At 41.1% G+C, this 19,330-nt stretch overlaps 1 protein-coding gene and 1 pseudogene across 2 annotated transcripts in view; both read right to left on the reverse strand.

The window, feature by feature from the left end:
* Window positions 1-1,203: 1,203 nt before the first annotated feature.
* LOC311148733 (alpha-ketoglutarate-dependent dioxygenase alkB homolog 3-like) lies at window positions 1,204-10,348 on the reverse strand (annotated as a pseudogene). Its single transcript has 5 exons — window positions 10,314-10,348; window positions 10,094-10,125; window positions 2,633-2,721; window positions 2,002-2,204; window positions 1,204-1,371 (listed from the first exon to the last, which is right to left on the reverse strand). The product of its transcript is annotated as an alpha-ketoglutarate-dependent dioxygenase alkB homolog 3-like (transcript).
* A 5,425-nt stretch (window positions 10,349-15,773) lies between these two features.
* LOC311148823 (very-long-chain 3-oxoacyl-CoA reductase-A-like) overlaps window positions 15,774-19,330 on the reverse strand; it is a 31,941-nt gene continuing 28,384 nt past the window's right edge. The window contains exon 11 of the mRNA XM_084185818.1: window positions 15,774-17,490. Coding sequence (XP_084041944.1) covers window positions 17,335-17,490 — 156 coding nt within the window. The 3' untranslated portion in view covers window positions 15,774-17,334. The remainder of the gene's footprint in view (window positions 17,491-19,330) is intronic.

Raw genomic sequence — 19,330 nt, forward strand, 5'->3', positions numbered from 1 at the left:
GCTGCACAAACACACACACAGACACACACACACGGCTAGCACGAACAGTCTGCTAACTGGGTTTTGTTTGTCCTGGCAAGGTCGATAAAGCGTAGGATTTTGAATAGTGAAACATTTTCCATTGACTTAGATCAGTGTTTCTCAACCTTAAAATAAACTCTGCCACTTTTACATCGATGGGAAAGTTTGAAATGTTGAATAATGTCAGTTATCCTTGTTGACTTAATTAGATATGTTGAATAATGTCAGTTACCCTTGTCAGCTTAATTAGATATGTTGAATAATGTCAGTTACCCTTGTCGGCTTAATTAGATATGTTGAATAATGTCAGCTACCCTTGTCGGCTTAATTAGATATGTTGAATAATGTCAGTTACCCTTGTCGGCTTAATTAGATATGTTGAATAATGTCAGTTACCCTTGTCGGCTTAATTAGATATGTTGAATAATGTAAATTACCCTTGTCGGCTTAATTAGATATGTTGAATAATGTGAGTTACCCTTGTCGGCTTAATTAGATATGTTGAATAATGTGAGTTACCCTTGTCGGCTTAATTAGATATGTTGAATAATGTGAGTTACCCTTGTCGGCTTAATTAGATATGTTGAATAATGTGAGTTACCCTTGTCGGCTTAATTAGATATGTTGAATAATGTGAGTTACCCTTGTCGGCTTAATTAGATAGGTTGAATAATGTGAGTTACACTTGTCGGCTTAATTAGATATGTTGAATAATGTGAGTTACCCTTGTCGGCTTAATTAGATATGTTGAATAATGTAAATTACCCTTGTTGGCTTAATTAGATCATAAACAGAAATGCTGGTTTATCTTCATAAATGAGAACAAGGTAAAAATTGTATTATGTTCAATGACAATTATCATGGCAGTGTGAGGCCACAGAAATAAATTAACACAGATGAAATCATACATTAGTTGTCCGTCATCAATGTCACACAAGTAAAACATTCCCATTGGAAAAGACTCCCATTGAAAAAGCATTGTCTCAATCCGTAATTTTCAGGCCCAAAATCGCTGTCTCGCTGAGGCAGTGAATTCCTATTATAGTGATCACATTCATGCGAGACTTTAAGCGGATGATCACTATAAACTCGGAGTGCACTGTATATTGATACTGATAGATGGACAAATATGGTGTTGTTGGGGCTTGTTTCTCTGTTTGATTGGCTGGGCCAAACTGACAGTCATCCTGTGTTGGACATATATGGTGTTGATGGGGCGTGTCCCTGTGTTTGATTGGCTGGGTTTACCTGCCAGTCATCCTGTGTGGCTCCTTCCATCATCAGCAGAGTGCCATGAGTCAGAGGGATCTGCAGTCTCTCCACGTACATGTAGTCTCCCTCCTCCTCCTCCTGACAGACACACATCATGAAGTATGAGCGGAACCACTTAGGTAGGATGAAGTCATTTATAAACATTGTATAAACACTGTATAAACTGTCAAATTGTAGACCACGGTAATCTATGGCCAACTGTCAAGATGTAGACCACGGTAATCTGTGGCCAACTGTCAAATTGTAGACCACGGTAATCTATGGCCAACTGTCAAATTGTAGACCACAGTAATCTATGGCCAACTGTCAAAATGTAGACCACGGTAATCTATGGCCAACTGTCAAATTGTAGACCACGGTAATCTATGGCCAACTGTCAAATTGTAGACCACGGTAATCTATGGCCAACTGTCAAATTGTAGACCACGGTAATCTATGGCCAACTGTCAAGATGTAGACCACAGTCATCTATGGCCAACTGTCAAGATGTAGACCACGGTAATCTATGGCCAACTGTCAAGTTGTACCCTTGGGAGTACTTTGCATTTCCATAGGGGGTCCTTGGCAAGACCCATTAGAACATAGGCCTACTGAGGGGGTATTTCTGGGGTACTCCTAACAGAGCAAAATGGGATTGGGATACAGTTGAGAATCAATGTTTTAACCTTATCCTTACACTATCATAACCAATCTCTCCTCCAGTGTTACAGGGACTGCTTGCAGAGGCTGAACAACCTCATATCTGCCAGGCTGAAGGAGGCGATGGTGGGCTGGGTGCCCAGCACAGCCTCGTCACTGTGCCAGCCGATGCGGTCCTTGCAGTTCATGTACAGGTTACACAGCAGCGAGTTGAAGCGGTGGCCGCTCGCCTTCTCTACGGCCGAGTGCAGGGTGACCAGCAACGGGTGCCACTGAGGGAGGGAGGGAGTGAGGGGGCAGGAAAATGGAGGGTGAGGGAGGGAGGTTATGTACTGTGGTAGATGGTTTTGACCTCGTGTTAGATGTTTATAGTACTTTTTTTCCACTATGTTTACAGTATTATTTAGAACTTAGCATTTCTTAGAGAGGTCGTAGGGTTAGGGTCAGTATGTAGATCAGCTGTTGTGTTAGCAGTACTGGTGTACAAACTGGCAGAGAAAGGGAGAAAAAGGAATGGGTAGAATGAGGGAGAGCGAAAGAAAGAGTCCGGGAGAAGGGTGAGAGAAGGGTGAGACAGTAAAAGTGTTTTGTGGTTGAGAGAAATTAGTAAATTGTCAAATCTCTTTTACAAGCACACACAATGCTCATTCAATTAAATTAAACTATCCCCTCATGAGTCAGAGGTTCATATATATCGTACCTGTGTGTTGGCCTCCATAGCAGAGCAGGCACACGTGTAAAGCATTTCTCCATACCAGCAGGTTAACCTAGGCTCCTCATAAGCCTCACCTATAACACAGAAACAGTACAGTCCCACTACATGAGTAACCGGTCCTCGGATAGCCTAGTGATATAAGCACATCTTCTGTAGATACACAGGTGCACACAACCCCTTACTGTAGTTCACAGTCACACATACACACAGAGACTCATGGACACTCCACACACACACACACGGACACAGTTGCTTCAATAGAGCTAGGCAGCCAGGGACAAGTAAACAGTATCTATATTGCTACTGTACTGTATTTGGGTCAAGGCAATTTGACAAAGAGGAGAGATTACGACTAGTTGGAGCTCTGGCAAGAACTAGAATAATATAGTCTAGTGATATATAACCAAAGTGTTAATTTTCAGGTCCCGATAACTTAACTGGGGCGACGCACAATTGGGCCAGCGTCGTCCAGGGTAGGGGAGGGAATGGCCGGCAGGGGATGTAGCTCAGTTGGTAGAGCATGGCGTTTGCAATGCCAGGGTTGTGGGTTCGATAAAATAATGTATGCGCTAACTGTAAGTCGCTCTGGATAAGAGCGTCTGCTAAATGACTAAAATGTAAATGTAAATGTAACTGGAATGGTGATGTATACTTGTAATATATTTGGTATTTAAAGATGTTTCTCAGGCAATTTTTGTACTTTTACTGTTGAAAAAAGATATCCCAAGTATAAATACAGTAAAGTACACACACTAACGTGTATAAAAATATGTTTTGAGCAAATTATTATATATTTTTTTAGACAAATGCAAACTTCAAGGAGTAGGTCATTCAAGGAATTGGTCTGCTGGGAATCCGTGATGTCATCGGCCTCCCCCTTGCTTGAGGAACAATAGAGAACAAAAGAGGACAGCCCCTCCCACTTGTGTTATGTCATGACTCACCTGGACCACCTATTGAGATGTGCCTTTTGTTAAGTAAACCAGGTGTTAAATGAGGTGAAAAGGAGACAAGCATTTCACTACACCCGAAATAACATCTGCTAAACACGTGTATGTGACAAATAAAATTTGATTTGATTTGAGTGCAATTACCAAAAATCATCATCATCATCATCATCATTTGCATCCATATTTGGCAGTGTGTGCGCTGAGTAATGTGGTCATTGTTCTAAGTGTTTGGGCTTTGTTTCACCCCAAGAGCGACATTTTAATGGTGCAAAAGATTTGAACTATTTTGTACCATCAAAATGTTTTCCCAAATGTGGGAAACCTGCAGTTCCAAGGTCATCTTTATAAAACCCTGCTTCATTTCTCCTTTCTATGGAAGCAAACACATTTCTCAAAGAGCTCCATTTGGGCATTTTATTACAGAAAACATCCCTGAAGCCAAAACGTCATTCCACTGGCCCCTGAGTTTAGACTTCACAGTACACACATCAGACCCAAAGCAAATATTTACACGTGATTTCATTTATTACAGCTAAAAACAAAACCTTCGACTGTACCCATAAAAAGATGAAATCGGGACAAGGGTAAACAAAACTCTAGTTAGGCATGGGCTGTGTCCCAAATGGAACCCTATTCCCTTCACAATGAGTGCACTACTTTGGACCAGGACCCATAAAGCTCTGGTCAAAAGTAGTGCACTTTATAGGGAATGGGGTTCCATTTAGGACACCACCTTCGTCACGTAGAGCTTATTTAAAGTCTCGCTTGAGTAGGAAAAAGTGAGTCAACATACAGCAAGGCTATAAATGTGTGTGTGTGTGTGCACATAGTGTGTGTGTGTACTAGTGTGTGTGTGTGTGTGTACATAGTGTGTGTACGTAGTGTATGTGTGTACACAGTGTGTGTACATTGTGTGTGTGTGTGTGTGGCAGTAGCGCCCCTCCCCCATTCCCTATTGACCCTAGATGTCCCATTTGACTCCCTTGTTGACACCATGTGAGGGGGTTGTGGCCCGGCGGCCATGTTTTTCCTACAGATGGTTTTTAGTCGTGAGCTCCTTCCTGTTGTTGTCCTCTGCTACTGTGTCCTTCTCAGTGATGGAACGTGGCTGGATTCAGTTCCACTGAGAGAGACAGATGGGAAATCGGATGCAACTTCATTTATGGCTGGGTTCCAATTAGACTTAATTGGTTTTTCCTTGTCTCTTTTCCTTATGTGACCACTCGTTTGCGAAAACTTGTCCAGATCGATAAAGGCTATATAGGTACTATGGTGGAAGTGGAACTCGATCCAGTCCTACCGTCTTGTGGTCACAAAGGGAAGGAAACAAGGAAAGGTGGCTAGAATAAATAAACCATCAAATTTATTTACATTTCATTGAATTAAATTCTACTTCCTTTAATTCAAATTCTGCTTCCAGTGGGGTGTGGCCAATTTAAATTAAATTCAAATTCAAGAATTGAAATTAAATAGCAAGTAGCTAAAAAGCGAAACCAATTGTAAAATCAGCACTCATCTGAGAAGCTCTGTGGATATGGGCTCTGGACCCTGCTCATACCAACTAAACAACACAGGACCACACACACCTGGACACTCCTGATGGGTCATGGCTGAATCACTGATGATTCATCTCATAAATAAATTAATGAATTTAATAAATGAATGAATAAATGATTGTCATAATCACCCCCCCCCCCTCCAGAGCGACTTCTATTACTAATCGGATTAAGTCCAATAATTCTTTCTTTTTGACATTAGCGGGCTGTTGATACTCAAACATCTGCTGTCCCCTTGCTGCAGGTGGTGGATTGGCACTTGGTTTCACAACACTGCTGGTGGGAACTGCTCCTACCAAAGAAAATACACCTCCATATGACTATTTAAAAACACTCATGTTACCATGGATGGAACATCCCTAAACAGTTGAAGAGTTGGGCTTGTATTCACAAAGCTTCTCAGAGTAAGAGTGCTGATCTAGGATCTGCCCCCGTCAAGATAATCTTATTAATTATTATCTGAAAGCTAAAACGTATCCTAGAGCAGACTATTTTCAAAGGCTTTGTGAATATGGGCCCTGGTTTAATTTAGTTAGTATAGTCAGAGACCTGTTGGACGTGGTTGTTTGGGCAGTGGTTTGGCCCACGAACCCTGGACCTTGACGTTTATTCGACATCAACTCTGGTTCAGGATTAGAGGTCCCAAGAGGGTTGAATCTAGTCTGTAAAGAGTCAGTCACTTTTTTGCATTCGTACACCGCCACCGAGAGGCCAACTTTGTGTAACAACATCAAACTGCAGGTTCTCTGAAGCTAGCAAGCTGGTTGTGTTTAAATGTTAAAAATGTATTTGGACAGACAGAGATCGTTCTGTTCCAAGAACACAGTTTACAATACAAATGCATAGAATAAAATGTCATGATTTTATCAGCTACCTACAAGCTAATTATCTAGGACTCATGTTTAGCTAGCATGTTTAGCTAGCTACTTAGCTACTAACTTACAGCTTGAGTAACATGTATCACTAGATTCGAACATGGTCTATGAAGGTCTCCAAAGATATTGTCATTAAATATCACTTTATTGCTTGTTTGTTACTTACCAAATGGATTACAGAAAATAAAAAGCTAGCTAGCTACATAGCAGCTCTGTCATGTGTTACTTGAAATAAGTCGTCCTGGAACTTCAACTAAATTCATGGTTCCTATTTACTAATTATGCAGTCCTCAACAGTCCAACAATTTTACAGCGTAGTCCCAAAATAATATTATCTATTTAAAGCCGTAAATGTTATATCATAAATAACAAATAGTCAGAATGTGACATTGAGAGGCTGTCTCGGTTTGGTTCATATGTCCATCAAATATGTATTTATTCTGTCCACAGAGCTTGGTATCACGGAGCTTTTTGACTTTGATTGGCTCTGTTACCAGGTACCTGAACACCCTGAGGTTTAGCCTGCTTGGAGTAACCAGAGAGCTACGGTGCCTTCGGAAAGTATTCAGACCCCTTGACTTTTTCCACATTTTGTTACCTTAAAAAAAATTCCTCAGCAATCGCTACACAATACCCCATAATGAGAAAGCGAAAACAGGTTTATATACATTTTTGCAAATTTATAAAAGTTAAAAAACAAATACCTTATTTACATAAGTATTCAGACCCTTTGCTATGAGACTTGAAATTGAGCTCAGGTGCATCCTGTTTCCATTGATTATCCTTGATGTTTCTACAACTTGATGAGAGGTTGACTGGAGTGACTTCGGGCAGAGTCTCTGAATGTCCTTGAGTGGCCCAGCCATAGCCCGGACATCTCTGGAGAGACCTGAAAATAGCTGTGCAGCAACGCTCCCCATCCAACCTGACAGAGCTTGAGAGGATCTGCAGAGAAAAATGAGAGAAACTCCCCAAATACAGGTGTGCCAAGCTTGTAGCTCTATACTCAAGAAGACTCAAGGCTGTAATCTCTGCCAAAGGTGCATCAAAGTACTGAGTAAAGGGTCTGAATACTTATGTAAATATGATTTAGTTTTTTAATTTTTATAAATTAGCAAAAGTTTCTAAAAACCTGTTTTGCTTTGTCATTATGGGGTATTGTTTGTAAATATAATCCATTTTAGAATAAGGCTGTAATGTAACAAAATGTGGAAAAAGTCAAGGGGTCTGAATAATTTCCGAAGGCACTGTATATGGGTAGCCTACAAACACCTACTCAACAATAGCTTGGCAGCTAAAATAAAAAGGTCTGAATATTCAGAGAAAAATATTGAGCCATATTCTATCTCTGTTTGTGGAAGCTTACAGAATGGAAAGGCTTTCTTCAAATGTTAATATTATTTATTAGGGGTTGAAAGCGAAGCTATTGTTATTCTTAGTCTTCATTATTCCTTGACATGGTCAAATAACTCAAGCATAGATTGATAACTTTGTTAAAGTTGGCGCACAAAAACTAGAGGCCATGAGTAATTGGCCTATAGGTGGCGCTGTTTATAAGCAGTCTCACTAAAACCTTTCCTCATGCTGAACAAATTAGCCTCAAGGACCCATAAGGTCTGTCAGGATCGATTTTCCTTCATCTTGGAAATTTTGGAAAACCTTTGAAAAACGTATTCTCTTTAAAAAATAATGTAGGCCAATGTTACATCTCTTAACTTAGTTTGAGAAAAGCTAAGGGATTGGTTATGAGATGGCTGAGTTATTTATAAAATCAGGAAATCCGATTTTACGTGCTCATTTAAATATTTTGTAAATCCACTTCACAATGGCCTATGAAACTTAAGGGTCATCAAAGACATTACCATGATGAACCATGTTAAGGTTGGCATTGATATCTTAAAGAATAAGGAAATTATTAACAATTAACTTTGACCAAGTAATGCTAATACTTAAAATAATCATTTAAAAAAATCTTCTCATGGACTAAAAGTCAGATTCACTCCAAAATGTTGTCTTTGGACACATCACATAGTCCCTAAAGAGTTTGAGAAAATAACGTTGACTTCAAAAATCTTCTTCTCATGAACCATAGGACCAAATTACACCAACTTTGCAATGTAGGTGGCCCATCGTGTATTTCTTAACTTAGCTAAAGGATTGATAAAATATATCACTGTAAATCCACTCCATAGTGGCCTAGCAACTTGAAACTTGTAATTGCTATCATGGATGTCCCTAAGATAAACCACACTGAATCTGGTATTGATATCTCTAAAAACAAGGAAACTATTAACAACTAATTCGTTGCATATGTTATGCTAATGCTCAAAATCATCTGCAATCATCTTCTCCTCATTAACCATACATCAGATTCACTCCAGATTTTGTATTTAGAAACATTACATCAGTCTTAATCATTTACACAAACAGATTTCGACAAAAGGAAGTACCAGGATTCAAAGTTGACCACAATATACCAATACACTGTAAATATTTCACGTCTTACCATTAGTCCAATTGACCCCCAGAATTGGTATATAAACTCAATACATTAAGTACATTAATGTATTCTCAATACATGAATTACTCCCTGGCAAGTCTCTCTCATTCTTCTGTCTCTCCTTCTCTCTTCCTCTGATGTCCTTGAACCAGTTTTATGCGCTCTCCCTCTCTTTCTGCATCTGCTCGTGTGTTTCTTTCTCGATCTCCCGCTCTTTTTTCAGCTTTGCAATCTGTTTGACTTTACACTGACATTTATTTATTTATTTATTCATCTCCTTTGCTTTTCTCTCAATCTCATCATCCTCCGTTTCCCTCAAGTTTTCACATTTCTCAGATAATCTCGCCCTCTGCTTCTCTCTAACACTCCTCTAATTCATCCTCCTGTTCTCACTTTCCCCTCTCTGAGCCTCCAGACTCCTCTCTTTCTTTGACCTGAATTCCAAAACGGACTTCCTGTCACCTGATGGGTTGAATGATTGAATTGATTAAACCCCATATTCCTGTCCATGGCCTGAACCAGTAACTTAATAGCAGTATACTGTAGGCTGTCTACAATTATTAGCTATCAATTTTTTTCCTTCGTCTGTATACTGCAATTTTTTGCTGCAAATGTGTACAAGATTAAATAAAAGTAAATAGGTCTGCCTGTAGGCCTACAAAAATAAACATTTATTTTTATAGAATCAGTCTTCTGTCGCCTCCTCCGTCCTTCTTCCTCAACTGCTCCCGCAACACAGCAGCCATTTTGAGGCCTGGCTCTGAGTCCAGTAGCTTATAGCTCTCCTCTCTCGGAGCTTGCTCCCTGATAAGGAACTCCTGCCGCAGCTCACTGAAGCGGGCCTCAATGCGGGCCTGAATCAGTTTGTCCTACAGCCTATGGAGCTGCTTAAGTATGAAAGCCATAGAGGTACTATGAAATTACTAGAGGGGCAAGGTCATAAACCCTCAAAGTGCCATAATGGGGCGAAAATGGCAGCCATCTTGATCATGGAGAAATCCAAAACCAGTCTAATTGGAATTAATGTCAGTAGAGGCAGAGGTGATGCATTTCCTGTTTTTACTTATGCAGGAAAATAAAAGTCAAGTGGCATGTGATTTATCAGAAAGTGTGTAACGTAATTATAGTCAACCGATTGTCATATAATTATAAATACAGTTTAAACAGCTTTTACACCAATTGTCTGTATAAATAGCCTCTAAAGATATGTAAACAGACCATAAATGTACCTGTTGCATTTACAACTTGTCGTATCATCAACTGATTTGAGCCAGTGTATGGCTGTGGATTGTATCTTTTGAATGGAATGTTGGCATATTGGCAGTTCATTTGAAAAATGAATGGAATCATTCCTTTAAAACTGGCTGGCAAGCTAGCGAACACACACAGTGCAGACAAATTCCTCGCATTCATTGTTTTACACAGTATCTTATCACAGCACTGGCAAACCATGGTTGACCAACTCCCTGACCAACATGGCTGACCTTTGGACCATCATAAGAAGGTTGGTCACCATTCTAGTATTCTGATTCCTAATTCTATGATGAATGCACTGTTCTCCTCACTCATACAGTAGTCCTTATTCTCCACACTCATCCTGGATGGAGTCAACACATTAGAACATACAGCAAACATTTATTCTCCACTAGAGAAATCAACAACAGAATCGTACATTACAGGATCTGTTTGGTAATCCATACCCTAGCATAGTTAGATTAATCTGGAATGCTAGTAAGAGCATTGCGTTCCAAGCATCATTGATCAAAATCATAGTACAGTACGTACCTTGCGGTGAGAAAGTTCACCCACTCATCCTCCATTTTTTTCTTCCCATGATTCAATGCAAAAACGAGACAGGTGTATGAGCTTGCAGAGAGGACTTAACATTGTATTTACCTGGGTTGTGTTCAGCCGGAAAAAAAGAAATGAGTCTTTCTTGGACAAGTTCAGGTTGTACCTGTCTGTGGCACGTGTTTCTCTTCTTTACAACTGAACATGACCCTGAATGTAAAAGGCTCAGACATTCCAATGGACCATTAGATGTACATGTATGTACGTTTAGGGGAGGGGCTAAAGTCATGACTACCAGGTAGGGTTGGGGCTTAAGCCATAACTACATTGTTTTTAATATACACTACCGGCCAAAAGTTTTAGAACACCTACTCATTCAAGGGTTTTTCTTCATTTTTACTATTTTCTACATTGTAGGATAATAGTGAAGACATCAAAACTATGAAATAACACATTTGGAATCATGTAGTAACCAAAAAAAGTGTTAAACAAATCAAAATATATTTTATATTTGAGATTCTTCAAAGTAGCCACCCTTTGCCTTGATGACAGCTTTGCACACTCTTGGCATTCTCTCAACCAGCTTCACTATAATAATAATAATAATAATATGCCATTTAGCAGACGCTTTTATCCAAAGCGACTTAGTCGTGCGTGCATACATTTTTGTGTATGGGTGGTCCCGGGGATCGAACCCACTACCTTGGCGTTACAAGCGCCGTGCTCTACCAGCTGAGCTACAGAGGACCACCTGGAATGAATTCCTGGACTTCACCTGGAATGCTTTTCCAACAGTCTTGAAGGAGTTCTCACATATGCTGAGCACTTGTTGGCTGCTTTTCCTTCACTCTGCGGTCCGACTCTTCCCAAACCATCTCAATATGGTTGAGGTCGGGGGATTGTGGAGGCCAGGTCATCTGATGCAGCACTCCATCACTCTCCTTCTTGGTAAAATAGCCCTTACACAGCCTGGAGGTGGGTTGGGTCATTGTCCTGTTGAAAAACAAATGATAGTCTCACTAAGCCCAAACCAGATGGGATGGCGTATCGCTGCAGAATGCTGTGGTAGCCATGCTGGTTAAATAATAATAATAATAATAATAATAATAATAATAATAATATGCCATTTAGCAGACACTTTTATCCAAAGCGACTTACAGTCATGTGTGCATAAATTTTTACGTATGGGTGGTCCCGGGGATCGAACCCACTACCCTGGCGTTACAAGCGCCATGCTCTACCAATTGAGCTACAGAGGACCACGTTAAGTGTGCCTTGAATTCTAAATAAATCACAGACAGTGTCACCAGCAAAGCACCCCTACACCTCCTCCTCCATGCTTTACGGTGGGAAATACACATGCGGAGATCATCCGTTCACCCACACCACGTCTCACAAAGACACAGCGGTTGGAACCAAAAATCTCAAATTTGGACTTGACCAAAAGGACAAATTTCCACCGGTCTAATGTCCATTGCTCGTGTTTCTTGGCCCAAGCAAGTCTCTTATTATTATTGGTGTCCTTTATTAGTGGTTTCTTTGCAGCAATTCGACCATGAAGGCCTGATTCACACAGTCTCCTCTGAACAGTTGATGTTGAGATGTGTCTGTTAATTTAACTCTGTGAAGCATTTATTTGGGCTGAAATTTCTGAGGCTGGTAACTCCAATGAACTTATCCTCTGCAGCAGAGGTAACTCTGGGTCTTCCATTCCTGTGGCTGTCCTCATGAGCCAGTTTCAAAGCGCTTGATGGTTTTTGCGACTGCACTAGAATAAACTTAGAAAGTTCTTTACATTTTCCATATTGAACTGACCTTCATGTCTTAAAGTAATGGACTGTCATTTCTCTTTTCTTATTTGAGCTGTTGTTGCTATAATATGGACTTGGTCTTTTACCAAATAGGGCTCTCTTCTGTATACCCCCCTACCTTGTCACAACACAACTGATTGGCTCAAACGCATTAAGTAGGAAAGACATTACACAAATTAACATTTAAGAAGGCACACCTGTTAATTAAAATTCATTCCAGGTGACTACCTCATGAAGCTGGTTGAGAGAATGCCAAGAGTGTGCAAAGCTGTCATCAAGGCAAATGGTGGCTATTTGAAGAATCTCAAATATAAAATATATTTTGATTTGTTTAACACTTTTTTGGTTTCTACATGATTCCATGTGTTATTTCATAGTTTTGATGTCTTCACTATTATTCTACAGTATAGAAAATAGTAAAAATAAAGAAAAACCCTTTAATGAGTAGGTGTTCTAAAACTTTTGAGAGAGAGAGAGAGAGAGGGGAGAGAGAGAGAGAGAGTATATATACACAAAAAAAATCTCAGTAGAGCGTCGAGACAACTAACGAAAAGTGCTATACAAATGTATTATTATTTCCTCAGGAGCACCTCTTAATTTTAACAGCCTTTATGACATCACATGCCATATGTTCTATTTTGAAAACTAAAATTGCCATGGTTATCTGTCTCCATGTCATGACCCCTCTGTGACATCACCCACTCTTAGCAGTAGGCCTATGTTAACGGATACCTTTTTTCTTATTTAACTAATGGCATTATCATTCCAACACACTAGAAACACAGTGTAGTACAAATATAGGCTACAATACATAGGCTATATATTATTGATCCTCACCCTAACACCCAATCCTGCTTCTTCAAACTAAATGAGCTTTTACCATTTTAGTAGCATGCCTAACATATAGTTGGAAAACCTACTTTTGAAATTTGTTCTACCCCGGTGGCTGTTTATAACTTGAAAAAAATCTAAAATGCGACATGTGAAGTGTTGGTCCCATGTTTCATGAGCTGAAATAAAAGAGCAACTGACAGGTGTGGCATATCCAGAAGCTGATCATTACAGGTGCACCTTGTGCTGGGGACAATAAAAGGCCACTCTAAAATGTGCAGTTGTGTCACACAACACAATGCCACAGATGTCTCAAGTTGAGGGAGCGTGCAATTGCCATGCTGACTGCAGGAATGTCTACAAGAGCGGTTGCCAGAGAATTGAATTTTAATTTCTCCACGTCGTTTTAGAGAATTTGGCAGTACGTCCAACAAGCCTCACAACCGCAGACCATGTGTATGGCGTCGTGTGGGCGAGCGGTTTGCTGATGTCAACGTTGTGAACAGAGTGCCCCATGGTGGCGGTGGGGTTATGGTATGTGCAGGCGTAAGCTAGGGACAACAAACACAATTGCATTTCATCAATGGCAATTTCAATACCGTGCCGAGTTCCTGAGGCCCAATGTGAGGCCCATTTTTTTTAAGGTACAGTGGGGAAAAAAAGTATTTAGTTAGCCACCAATTGTGCAAGTTCTCCCACTTAAAAAGATGAGAGGCCTGTAATTTTCATCATAGGTACACGTCAACTATGACAGACAAAATGAGAAAAAAATATCCAGAATATCACATTGTAGGATTTTTAATGAATTTATTTGCAAATTATGGTGGAAAAGAAGTATTTGGTCAATAACAAAAGTTTCTCAATACTTTGTTATATACCCTTTGTTGGCAATGACACAGGTCAAACGTTTTCTGTAAGTCTTCACAAGGTTTTTACACACTGTTGCTGGTATTTTGGCCCATTCCTCCATGCAGATTTCCTCTAGAGCAGTGATGTTTTGGGGCTGTCGCTGGGCAACACGGACTTTCAACTCCCTCCAAAGATTTTCTATGGGGTTGCCCGGGCGGTGTGTTTGGGATCATTGTCATGCTGAAAGACCCAGCCACGTTTCATCTTCAATGCCCTTGCTGATGGAAGGTGGTTTTCACTCAAAATCTCACGATACATGGCCCCATTCATTCTTTCCTTTACACGGATCAGTCGTCCTGGTCCCTTTGCAGAAAAACAGCCCCAAAGCATGATGTTTCCACCCCGATGCTTCACAGTAGGTATGGTGTTCTTTGGATGCAACTCAGCATTCTTTGTCCTCCAAACACGACGAGTTGAGTTTACCAAAAAGTTATATTTTGGTTTCATCTGACCATATGACATTCTCCCAATCCTCTTCTGGATCATCCAAATGCACTCTAGCAAACTTCAGACGGGCCTGGACATGTACTGGCTTAAGCAGGGGGACACGTCTGGCACTGCAGGATTTGAGTCCCTGGCGGCGTAGTGTGTTACTGATGGTAGGCTTTGTTACTTTGGTCCCAGCTCTCTGCAGGTCATTCACTAGGCCCCCCTGTGTGGTTCTGGGATTTTTGCTCACCGTTCTTGATCATTTTCTAATAATTGCTCCCACAGTTGATTTCTTCAAACCAAGCTGCTTACCTATTGCAGATTCAGTCTTCCCAGCCTGGTACAGGTCTACAATTTTGTTTCTGGTGTCCTTTGACAGCTCTTTGGTCTTGGCCATAGTGGAGTTTGGAGTGTGACTGTTTGAGGTTGTGGACAGGTGTCTTTTATACTGATAACAAGTTCAAACAGGTGCCATTAATACAGGTAACGAGTGGAGGACAGAGGAGCCTCTTAAAGAAGAAGTTACAGGTCTGTGAGAGCCAGAAATCTTGCTTGTTTGTAGGTGACCAAATACTTATTTTCCACCATAATTTGCAAATAAATTCATTAAAAATCCTACAATGTGATTTTCTGGAGAAAAAAAAATCTCAATTTGTCTGTCATAGTTGACGTGTACCTATGATGAAAATTACAGGCCTCTCTCATCTTTTTAAGTGGGAGAACATGCACAATTGGTGGCTGACTAAATACTTTTTTCCCCCACTGTATCTGTGACCAACCGATGCATAGCTGTATTCCCAGTCATGTGAAATCCATAGATTAGGGCCTAATGAATTTATTTCAATTGACTGATTTCCTCATATGAAATCTTTCAAAATTGTTGCATGTTGCGTTTATATTTTTGTTCAGTAGAATAAGTGCAAAGCCAAGTGGATGCTTTGAAAGGACTTACTTCTGATTAGACCTTCCAAGCCAAGTCATTGCAAACCAATAAGATATAGGCTTTCCCCACACAACTAAACATTAGCTCATATTAGTGGCAGGTGTTTCATTCAATATGTCCATCTTCAACATTAAAAAGTTATTTATAGCAAAAAGAAAAAAAAACTCAGTTTTATCCAATTATTTTCATTTCCATGTAAGAAATACAGTAAAAGAAAACTATTTAAATATTCAGAGAAGTAGCCACTTACCACTCGTCTTGACATTGTCTGCATGCGGAATGACCAGGAAGTGATGTTGCTTTGCTGTTCTTGGAACTCTGACAACAGCGGAATCCCTGTTGTGAAATCATAAAGTGACATCATAAGAGTGATAGTCTTGCCCCCAAAATCTTGGTAAATATGGAGGGAGGGGGGGAGACACATTGGATGTGCCCCAAATGGCATGCCATTCCTCATAGTACACTACTTTTGAGTAGGGGAATAGGGTGCCATTTGGGATGAAGGAACACCAGAGAAAATATACCCAAAATACCTGTATAATCTTTATTTTATATTTGTTTTTTTACACGACCAATGAACTTAACATTGCAACCCCTTTTAAAAACAGCATAGTTCTTGTTCATTAATATCCAGAAATCATAAAAAGTCGGAGTGAAAATATAGAGCACATTGTACAGTATTTATTTATTTATTATAAAATCATAGAAACGTTCTGATAATTATACAGGTGCGAAGCAGCAAGAGCGACGGGAGTACATTGCAATTCCATGCTCAACATTCCTGATACTATAAAACTGGTCGAGTTTCACACTTGAGAACTCTTAAGGGCACCACGGTTAAAGTCTGAACAAGTCATACAGAGATCCACGGCATACATAGACCAACACCCATACAAACACAGTCAGAAATAGTTGTGCTTGTTGTTGTACGAAGATGCAATCTTGCACAATATAAGACATACAATCTTTGGCATCGGCAATACAGTATATGAACTGTAAGCCAACAGGGTGTATTGTCAGCTTTACAACTACTATTATGTCACTCGTTCAGAGCTCCATATAAGGACTTCAATGTGCCAGAGTCCATCTCATTGGACCAATACCAACATGAACTGGAAGGCATGTGGATGAGAATGATAGAGAAGAGTGATATGGATTTGATGGAAAAAGGTACAAAAACAACCTTACAAGACTGAGGTTGGACAACAAGTCAGGAAACAAAAAGGAATACGTCAGTGCAACAAAGACACACAAAAGGCCAACATTCGTGATTGACAAACAACTCAGCAAGTCAAGACAAACAAGCGGAGGCTGGAGCGAGCTCTCTCTTACATGGGCTAGGTCTGAAAAGTGTACAAGCCATCAAATCTTTGACTATTCCGGTCCTTGATTTCTCCCTCTCAAAGCTCATTGGAGGAAGCGGTCCGAGGGGTGGGACCTTTGAGCCTCTCTTCCAATGAGCTAAGAAAGGTCTGTAAGGCAATGAGGAATCAAGATTTGATCGCTTGTACACTTTTCAGCCACAGTGTGTAAATGTCCCTGAAGATGTGGCTTGCTTTTACGTACATCAAATATTATAAAATGTATTTACCCCACCACCATTTCACTGCTTACAACAGCAGAGTCAACGAAAATCACCCCGGTTAAAGATGATTCTCTAAACAATTATTTTTGGTCACATAGAAAAATAATAACTATTCCCTGTGCTGAAAACAAAATACCTTTTCTTTCATTTCATTTTTGTTCCAGCCACTTTGGTTACCACTTCATTCAAAATACATGCTACAGTTACATCAATATGGGCTCAGTGGCACACTTCCACACCCTTCCAAAATGGTAAAACACAGTCAAGCGAATATTCAACACCATTATCTAATGCAGGGTTCCCCAACCCTCTGGTCGGGCTTCCCCAGACGTTTCACATCGTTTTAACCCTAAACTGGCACCCCTGACTCCATTAGTCAACTAATCATCCCGAGGAGAGGGTTGGGGAACCCTGATCTAAAATGGACATAGTCAAGGGTAGTCAGAGTACTTGAATGGTAGTTCTATGGTCAGCTTCTAGTCTCCATTTGTTGCTATGGAGTTCTTCTTACTCGCTCTTTAGCCTGTCACTCTTCCCGTTGCTCTGGTTGCCCAGATCCCTCAGCTTCCTCCTCTTCAGGTATCCGGTGCGCTGGGCTCGGTTCATCCTGGCCCCGAAGTAGATGACCAGGTTAATAGGCACCAGGACAGTGGTAAGCCAGCCCTGAAGACAACAGAGGACCAGGTTAATGGGCACCTGGACAGTGGTCAGCCAGCCCTGAGGCCAGAGGTTAGTTAGTGGACATACTACACACGGAGTATACAAAACATTAAGAACATAGACCCATGACATAGACTGACCAGGTGAACGCTATGATCCCTTATTGATGTCACCTCTTAAATCCACTTCAAAATCAGTGTAGATGAAGGGTAGGAGACAGATTAAAGAATGATTTTTAAGCCTCGAGACATGGATTGTGTATGTGTGCCATTCAGAGGGTGAATGGGCAAGACAAAATATTTAAGTGTCTTTCAACGGGTTATGGTAGTAGGTGCCAGGCACACTTGTTTGAGTCAAGAACTGCAACACTGCTGGGTTTTTCATGCTCAACAGTTTGTTTCAAGAAAGTCCACCATCCAAAGGACATCCAGCCAACTTGACACAACTGTGGGAAGCATTGGCGTTAACATGGGCCAGCAGCCCTGTGGAATGCTTTCGACACCTTGTAGTGTCCATGCCCCGACAAATTGACTGTTGAGGGCAAAAGGGGGGGGCGGGGTGCAACTCAAAGAAGGTGTTTCTTAATGTTTCATATACTCAGTGTATACAATGCATTTGGAAAGTATTCAGACCTTGACTTTTTCCCAAATTGTTACGTTACAGCCTTATTATAAAATGGATTAAATCGTTTCCCCCCCCCCCTCAACCTACACACAATACACCATAATGACAAAGCAAAAACTGGTTTTTAGAAAATTCAGCAAATATAAAAAACTGAAATATCAAATTTGCATAAGTATTCAGACCCTTTCCTCAGTACTTTGTTGAAGCACCTTTGGTAGCGATTACAGCCTTGAGTCTTCTTGGGTATGATGCTACAAACTTGTCAAACCTGTATTTGGGGAGTTTCTCCTATTCTTCTCTGCAGATCCTCTCAAGCGCTGTCAGGTTGGATGGGGAGCGTCGCTGCACAGCTATTTTCAGGTCCCTCCAGAGATGTTCGATCGGGTTCAAGTCCGGGCTCTGGCTGGGCCACTCAAGGACATTTAGAGACTTGTCCCGAAGCCACTCCTGCGTCGTCTTGGCTGTGTGCTTAGGGTCGTTGTGCTGTTGGAAGGTGAACCGTTGCCTCAGTCTGAGGTCCTGAGCAGGTTTTCATCAAGGACCTCTGTTCATCTTTCCCTCGATCCTGACTAGTCTCCCAGTCCCTGCCGCTGAAAAACATCCCCACAGCATGATGCTGCCACCACCATGCTTCACCGTCGGGATGGTGCCAGGTTTCCTCCAGACGTGACGCCTGGCATTCAGGCCATAAAGTTCAATCTTGGTTTCATCAGACCAGAGAATCTTGTTTCTCATGGTCTGAGAGTCCTTTAGGTGCCTTCTGGCAAACTCCAAGCGGGCTGTCATGTGCCTTTTACTGAGGAGTGGCTTCCGTCTGGCCACTCTACCATAAAGGCATGATTGGTGAAATGCTGCAGAGATGGTTGTCCTTCTGGAAGGTTCTCCCATCTCCACAGAGGAACTCTGGAGCTCTGTCAGAGTGACCATCGGGTTCTTGGTCACCTCCCTGACCAAGGCCCTTCTCCCCCGATTGCTCAGTTTGGCCGGGTGGCCAGCTCTAGGAAGAGTCTTTGTGGTTCCAAACTTCTTCCATTTAAAAATGATGGAGGCCACGGTCTTCTTGGGGACCTTCAAAGCTGCAGACAGATTTTGGTACCCTTCCCCAGATCTGTGCCTTGACATAATCCTGTCTCGGAGCTCTACGGACAATTCCTTCGACCTCATGGCTTGGTTTTTGCTCTGACATGCACGGTCAACTGTGGGACCTTATATAGACAGG

The sequence above is a fragment of the Coregonus lavaretus genome (assembly GCF_964263955.1).
Source record: "Coregonus lavaretus genome assembly, chromosome: 21".
Lineage (NCBI taxonomy): Eukaryota > Metazoa > Chordata > Actinopteri > Salmoniformes > Salmonidae > Coregonus > Coregonus lavaretus.